The sequence below is a fragment of the Apis laboriosa genome, unplaced genomic scaffold (assembly GCF_014066325.1).
Source record: "Apis laboriosa isolate Shangri-la unplaced genomic scaffold, ASM1406632v1 scaffold19_cov150, whole genome shotgun sequence".
NCBI lineage: Eukaryota > Metazoa > Arthropoda > Insecta > Hymenoptera > Apidae > Apis > Apis laboriosa.
The window spans coordinates 2081758-2090507 of record NW_025222278.1 but is presented as its reverse complement, the minus strand read 5'-3'; the positions used below and the strand labels follow the sequence as shown (position 1 = coordinate 2090507).

General features: G+C 35.0%; 1 protein-coding gene across 1 annotated transcript in view; it reads right to left on the bottom strand.

The window, feature by feature from the left end:
* LOC122712137 overlaps positions 1 to 3276 on the bottom strand; it is a 5943-nt gene extending 2667 nt beyond the window's left edge. The window contains exons 1-4 of the mRNA XM_043931538.1: positions 2973 to 3276; positions 1802 to 1925; positions 1559 to 1709; positions 250 to 466 (exon numbers count right to left, since the gene is read on the bottom strand). Of these exons, the coding sequence (XP_043787473.1) occupies positions 250 to 466; positions 1559 to 1709; positions 1802 to 1925; positions 2973 to 3214 (734 nt within the window). The 5' untranslated portion in view covers positions 3215 to 3276. The remainder of the gene's footprint in view (positions 1 to 249; positions 467 to 1558; positions 1710 to 1801; positions 1926 to 2972) is intronic.
* Positions 3277 to 8750: the final 5474 nt, after the last annotated feature.

Here is an 8750-nt window from a genome sequence, read left to right as displayed (position 1 = left end):
AGAAAGAAAGAGACGTAGATATCATTCGCAGGGGGGGGGGGTTAACACGCAACGGGTCAAATAGCCAATTAAAAGCACCGACGCAAAAATAAAAGTTGATCGGGGAAAAGGAGGGGGAGGAGGAGGAGGAGCGGGAATAGGGGATGTAAATCGGCGAAGCCGATAAATTGAAATTGATTTCAATAGGGGAGGGAGGGAGGGGATGAGCGGTATCGGGGGCATATGCAAGCGCGCACATTCGTTTCCCACCTGTTGTTTTTGTATTTGGCCAGGGGTTGAGCAGCCGGATGGGGCGTTTCGGTGGGGAAATATGTGGCCCCATAAAAATCCAGACCACGGCTGAGCAACGTCGAGGTCTCCTCCACGCTGGCCAGGGTCACCCTTATAACGGGTGGCCCCGTATAAATCGTCGCTGGCTCGTTCTGGTTGTGGGCCTCGCTTTTCAACTTGTCGTTGATCGCTTTCACTAATTCACAAAGCAGACACCGGGTCACCGGGCGAGCGGTTAGGGAGATGAGAGAGGGGGGGGGAGGGAGAGGGGGAAATTAATTCGATTCGGGGACGCGATCGTGGCTAACGGGTGGAATTAATGGAACTAATTGCGTTTAAGCTCGCGATTTTCGTCCCGTTGAATGGAGAGATGATTCTTTTCTCGTATTTTTCTTTTTTTCTTTTTTTTTTTTTTTTTTTTTTTTTTTCATCGAGTCGAATATCGTAAGTATTTATGCACGACGCTCTCGCTAAAAAAGATTTATTGGAAAAAATTTTTTTACCAGATCGAAGAATGAATAATACTTACTCGTTATACTTGAATCGAAAATTTTTAATTTGCATTTTTTATAAATGTATTCTCTCTACTAAAGTAGTTGCGAAAATGATAATTTGTTTATTAATTGTTGTTACGAAGAATTGCATTTAAGCTCACGACTTTTGTCCCGTTGAATGGAGAGATGATTCTTCGATTCTTTTCTGATTATTTTTCTTCTTTTTTTTTTTTTTATCGACTCGAATATCGTAAGTATTTATGTACGACGCTCTCGCTAAAAAAGATTTATTGAAAAAAAATTTTTTACCAGATCGAGGAACAACATCTTACTTGAATCGAAAATTTTTAATTTGCGTATTTTTATAAATGTATCCTCTACTACTAATTTTTCCAACGAAACTTACGAAAATGATAATTTTTCGATTAATTGTTATTATTGCATTTCCGCATAACTATATATACTATAAATGTAGCTACATTCGATATATATATATATATCATAAACATCAACATATACAAACAAAATAGTATTGTTTCGATGATAAATCAATAAAACGGTAATAATAATAATAATAATAATAATAATAATAATAATAATAATAATAATAATAATAATAATCGTTAACACGAAAATGGATAAATATGATCGAACGATGGTATTGCAATTTATTATGAAACTCACCGATGTTTATGTTACGTATAAATGCACGAGACGCGGCCAATTTGATCAATCTTTAAAACATCATCTCGGCCAACGTCAACATCGCGCTATATCGAGAAATAAATACTTACGGACGGTGGCCGTGTTGAGAGGTAGCCGCGTCACTTCGACTATGGACCGGTACTTGTAGAGAGCGTGCCTAATATCCTCTTCGGGTAATTCTTCGGGTACGTCCAGAACGTAGACGGTGAATGTCTTAGCCGGTCTGCAAGGTATGGCGACCTGGCGTTCATGAATACGAAACGTCGTATTTAGAGGAGGGGGGGAATATTCTGAAGAGAGTGGGTTCGCTTTGTATACCGAAAGATAAGTACCTTCTTGTAGAACCGTGCCCCCGTGACTTTGTGAAATCCCTTTTTATAGACCGCCTGAAAATCGTCGATGTTGCTGAACTTGAAGAGTATACCGGTAGCCGTCTTCGTCAGGGAGAACATTCCACTGAGGAAATCACAATTTTTATATTTTGTTTCCAACTCTTTATCTTTTTTTTCTTTTTTTTTTTTTTTTTTTTTTTTTTTGAGTTAAGTTTTAACTTTAAGTTTAAGTGCTTTTTGCTTAAGTCAGAATATTTGTACGATGTATCGATGTGATGTGTGATATGTTCATTTAACGTTCGAGCGATCGTGCTTGATTTTCATGAGCAAATTGTATTTCAAAACACAATTTAATGGATCGGTTAAATTTAATAAGTTAGCTAGTTCATGGTCATCCATTAAAATCGGGAACGTTGAAGGGAGAACGAGAATTTCAATTAAATCGTCGTCACACTTGCTTGTCTCGTGTTTAGAATTAATGAGAGGCCTCTCTTCTGCTTTGTATCTGTTGTGATTTGTGTATACTGAATTATTAGAGACAGATTCAGGGGAACAATGCGTCATTTTGAGTTCGAAAAAAAAAAAAGAAACGAAAATTCATTGCGATTGTGATTTAGTTGTTCATCAATATTATCCGATAGATTAATCGAAATTTTATTGGAAACGTAGTTCAATTAATTTGTTAAAAATTGTAATAATTTTTATACTGCAAAATTATACGTACAAAATTAAATATTAAAAATAAATAATTTAAATTAATACGATGAAATTAAATCCTTTCTCAATGGATGCAATTCTTATTAAAAATTCCGTAAGATTATTAAACTAGGAAAACTTTAAAATACGAATAATTTAAAAATTTAATAAATTAAAAGACAGTGAGGTTTAAAAAAAATGTACCTCGAAAATCTTCGACTTAAAAAATTTCTGAAAAACTTTGCCCCAAAAAATTTCTATCGCAAGAAGAGTTTACTTTAAAAAGTTACTTAAACTCAAAAAATCCTTGATTTGAAAACTTTTGAAAAAATAAGCCAAGTATAATTTTGCGTTTTAATAAAACGAAAAAAAATCCAACGAAAAGTTTAAACAAACATCCTTATTGTTGTCTAGAATATGTTGAAGAATTCTGAAGAAAAAAAAAAAAAAAGAAAATCTTCCTCCTTCATCTTACCGAAAATTCATCTTCTCGCAAATGGTGGCAGCTTTTTCGATGCTGAGCTCGTGGCTGGGCGTCAACAGGAAGGCGCCCTTCGTGAGGAAATCGGTCTCGCTGATCTCGGAATCCGTGTCCTGATCCTGCCAATCGGCGGATGCACGCCGACTCTCCTGATTCAATCGTAGCAACGAGCTACTTTTCGACGTGGACATGTCGTTTTCGCACGTGGCACTGGCATCCTGACCCCTCTGTGACATCTTTTATAGTAAACGCGATAGGTGGGATAGGTTTCAAGATCGAAGGCAACTCGTTACGGGAGATCGACTCCTCGCAAGACACGCACTCGACGCACTGTCGAACAGTTACGCATCGATACGCTCCTTTTATATCTAATCGTCGATCTTCCCTGCCCACGATCTGCGTGTTTCTTCTTCGATTGAGATGATCGTTGAAAAAAAGTAAGGTTAGGTTGAGTTGTGAAGAGTTGTTCGATGGATAATTGAGAGGTTTTTCCTTTTTTTTTTTTCTTCTTCTTCTTCTTTCGAAGGGATCCGATGAAATATTCACGAGGTGGTCGAAGCTTTGCCCGAAGTTTGAGAAATTAAGTTAACATCGATACGTGGGATTAGGATAATAAATACAGTGGAGATTAATAGCGAAATGGGGCAGAGTTTGAGGAACGGAGGCTGAAATAAACGTAAAAGTTGGCGTATTGCGAGAATTAAGTTGAGCCGCTTGTTTATCAAGTTTGTATAAGTAATTGAAGTTTGCTTTAGATGATGGGAGATAGAGCGAGACAGTTTTATTCGCGTTGCGCGTACAGCAACGCCACAACGCGGCACGAACGCGCAACGATATCTATATACGGGAGTAACTACGTGAGAATTTTTATGAAAGGACGTATTATTATATATCTTGAAAAATTTGAAAAAGAGACGTATCTAGATACGAATAGATTAAGAATGGTTGATATTTAATTTTTTTTCCGGAATATAAATACTTGCAAATGAAACGAGAAATCAATTCTTCAACGTGACTTGTTCGCTTTAATATATCGCGCGATCATTTTCTCCCTCCCCTCCCCCCTCTCACGCGTATCTATAAATAACGCATTGTATTTTAATTTAACCCTTTCGTTATGGAGGGTATATGAAGGTGAAAGAAATAAATAAACCTTAAACCTTAATGTTAATAATAGGCCATTTTATTGATAATCGTATTAATTTTAATTGTACATTCAACGTCCTTCTTTTTTTTCTTTTTTTTTTTTTTTTTTGCATTGCAGTAAATTGATAAGAGTAAATTGACGGGATAAAAAGTTCTAGTTAATTAAAGAAAAGTGAGATGATATTAACTTGGATCAAGGTTAATTGGCTTCTTCAGACACGTGGATGATGCTTTAATTGTATTATTATTAATTATTAAATAGAATGGAAGGAGAATTAAATAATTCTATGCGTGAATTTAAAGTGAATTACACATATTTATTAAAATGAAATTCAATTTGTTCGATATTTGTTATTGTAAAACATTTGTTATTTTATTAACACCGAATATTTCGAATGTTCAACGCGTGACAGATCATTCAACTACAGAATAATAATATATCCGTTTAAATTAATTTTTCCACGCATCGTTAATTCAATGAAGATGCATTACTTTCATCTATTTCCGGTTAAAACAATTTTTCCCAATTTTTTTAATGAGCCATTGAGAATCTGTAATGTAATGTATAATTAATACATCGATCGATCTCTAAATGTAAAATTTGAAAAGATGAATTCTTTCTTCTAAAGAGAATATAAATTCAAATGAAAATTTCATTCGTCCTTTAATGTTAGAATAAATTACTTGTACATCTTGTAAAATCTTCATTTTTTTCTTTATTAAAATGAAGCAAAAAAATGTGCGACAAAAATTAAAATAATTTAAACGAAACTTTTTGTTCTTTTTACAATGCAATTTAAAATTTTCCGTATTAAAAAATTCAAGAAAAATTTCGAAAATTCTTCTTTGTATTCTAAATATCCGAAATCGTTACTATTCACCAATTAGCACCGCTTCAAACGAGGAGTTATCTCCGGTTTGAAGAAATCAGAATTTATTTTGAGCCTCGAGTAATTGAACTTACCGAACTATTGATACCGAATATATATTATATACCGCACTCAAACTTTTCTGAACTTCTGAATACTCAACTTATCAAACTCACGAACTCGCCAAACTTTATAACGAACTTTGCCAAAACTTGGACCTAGCTTGTAACCAGCATGGAGATCACTTCAATGCTCAAAGACAGAAATTAACAGAAATGCTTCGTTACTTCGAGGTACTCGAGATTGCTTACTACTCTTGCTTAACTATATATATATTTATATACGAATATCACGAATCTTTCTTTCTTTCTTTCTTTTTTTTTTTTTTTTTCTTTATCTTTAAATACAAATATTTCACGAACATTTCCAAGAGAGAAAAATTTCCTTTTACTAATAAACTATATCCTTTATTTCCTTTAAAAATGAATTTAAAATGAATCGTTCGTAAATTTTTTTCCAAATTTCCACGATTAAAATTCTCCATAATAATCTTCCCTTTCTCGAGAGTCTACTTGCTTCCGTTCACGCTTAAAATTCCCGTATTCGAACGACCAAATCCATCCAGCGATGGGAACAATCGTTGCGTTGAAATTTGATCGAGACTAAGCAACAATAAGACGAAAGCCGAAAGCGCCAATTAACACGGGCTTCATCGAACTCTCCACCAACCATGCCAAGTTGATACACAAAGACGGAAACAGGCGTGTATATAGAGGCAGAGGATGAATTGCACGCGTGAAAGGCATAAGGAGGAGCGAGATATATATATATATATATACACATAGAGAGGGAGAGAGAGAGAGAGAGAGAGAGGAATGTACGATTCGCGCGTTCAGAAGCTTCATTTGAATTGAAATCAAGAACGGCTCGATTTCTGGCAGGATATTCCGCTGGCTGACTGCGACAAAGCGGCTAGATGCATCGATTTGCACTAATTATCGAGGTGGTAATTGCCGTGAACGAGATCGCGAGCCATCGAGGAGATCCATTGCTGATGGAGATCGAGCCGATCAATCGTTAATCGGTTAATGAAATGGAATAAACGTGCGTGGATAGGAATCTCGAACCTCCAACGGAGGAATGGGGAACACACCTCTTTGAAATCTGAAAATTTTCGCCGATTTTTCTCGAGAGAGGAAAGAGTTCTCTCTTGATAACGAGCAGAGAAGGAGAATCGTCGAAATTTTGAGGTTAGGTTTGATCATTATGAAATCGAACGATACTGTTGCATTCCATTCCATTTAATATTTTGTTATTGCATTAACGAAATATTAATATTATGAACGATTCAAAATGATTATTATTCAAAATTTATATTTTTCGCGTATAATATATGAGAAATGAGATTGAGGATAATTGAGTTAAAAAAAGGAGGGGAAAAATTCGATTCGATCGTAATTACAGATACAATATTAATTTCCCTTCTTCGATTATTGATTAAATGTACGTGCGTACATGTGTCGGCCGGCGATATTAAATTTCACAATTGTAATTAACACGATCGTTACAACGTGAAGATAGGAAGGATTTATTAATTAGATGGAACGTTCGATTTTGCGCGACGAGAATCGTCGAGTCACCAGCCGGCCTGATGGAATTCATTATGGGGTCCAGGAATATTCTTATTGGAACCAGTCTAATAATGATTTATGGCAACATTCTGTATATCCACGGGCCAGGCCATCTGTTACAGGGTGCGTTTCGCGGTTGTACGCGACGCAAGATGTGCAATAAACTTTGCTTCTCCAAACTGAATTGCCGCCCGTATTACGCGGCCGCGTTCCAATTTAATGACTGCGCCAATTCGAAACAAACAGCCGTAACATTGGCCGAAATCCATAACGAGATTTCTACATTAGTCATTGAGTTATTTAATGGCGAGCAATAATGCCAATCCTTGCTCCAACGAAGGTTATATATTTTTCGATTTTCAATGTTCAAATGATACGATTCTTGATGGGAGAATCTTTGTTATAATTTTATTTGGCTGTGTTATTTTATTTCTATGTGATTCAGAGTGAATATCGAGTAAGATTTTAAATTACAAAATTACAAATTTGGTTGTTTGAAATTGTAATCAAAATAATCCAGAGAAGAGAAGATGTTGAACTTAAGTTTCAACTTAAGTTTATTAAATAATTTCACTTTTTCAGAAAAACGTATAATCGAAATAAGAATAATTAATAAATTAATAAATAATAAATTGATCAAATTTCGAGTGAACGTGTATTATTTTTGGTTGCACGATTTCAAAAATAGAATCAAACTTGCAATTTCTTAAATATATGATGATTCATGAATACTAGAATGTATAAATACAGTGTAATTCTTGCTGGAAGAATCTCTATTATAATTTTATTTACCTGTATTATTTTATTTCTATGTGATTCAGAGTGAAAATCGAGTAAGATTTTAAATTACAAAATTTGATTTTTTGAAATTGTAATCAAAACAATCCAGAGAAGATATTGAAACTTAAGTTGATTTCACTTTTTCAGAAAGACGTTCCATCGAATTAAGATAAATTGATTAAATTTCGAGTGAACGTGTATTATTTTTGGTTGCACGATTTCAAAAATAGAATCAAACTTGCAATTTCTTAAATACGATGACTTGTGAATATTAGAATGTATGAATATAATTGCAATTCTTGATGGAAAAATTTTTATATATAATTTTATTTGGCTGTGTTATTTTATTTCTCTGATTCAGAATAAAATCGAATAAAATTTTAAATTACAAAATTTGATTTTTCGAAATTGTAAATTAGAAAAGATCTTGAAACTTAAGAGGTTGATTTTTTACTTTTTCAGAGAGATGTTCCATCGAAATAAGGATTTTCAAATAAATTGATCAAATTTCGAATGAACGTGTATTATTTTTGGTTGCACGATTTCAAAAATAGAATCAAACTTGCAATTTCATAAATATATGATGACTCGTGAATACCAGAATGTATAAATACAGTGTAATTCTTGCTGGAAGAATCTCTATTATAATTTTATTTACCTGTATTATTTTATTTCTGTGATTCAAAAAAATAAAATCGAGTAAAATTTTAAATTACAAAAGTTTAGTCCTTCGAAATTGTCGAAATCAGAAAAGATATTGGAATTCAAGAGATTGATTTCTTACTTTCAATTTGTGTGAATCTGATCTAAAAATATCTTAAAGATAACGATCAAATTTCGAACATACATTCACGATAACTTCTCCTATACTTTCTCTTGATTCGAAAACTTCGCTTCGTAGAATCAAACTTGCAACGAAGCGAAGCGAGCGACAAAGGGTGGGCAAAGGGCGTTGCATCCAGCCAACAATCGCGTTCCCCTCGATCTTCCTGCCTGAACGATCGTCGCTCAAGCGCCGAGCAATCGACAATCGCAGGCTTTGCGACAATTCCCACCTGATGCCGATACATATCCGTTTTTAGTTGGATTATGCTGACCGCGTTACGCCTGTTTGCCCCCGGTAATCCGGCGCGCCCTTCCGCCCTCTCTCCCCCTCCCTCCCCCTCCCCCGATTGCGAATTTGCCACCGCTTCGAATCGATAATAATTGATTCCGAATTATCAAATCGGGCGACGTTTCGAACCGGTGCGTGATTGAGAGGTGGGGGGAAGGGGGAGAGAACAGATGTACGCCACGTTCCATCGATCTTTCTTCTTTTTTTCCAAGGTGATCCAAGGCGATACCCC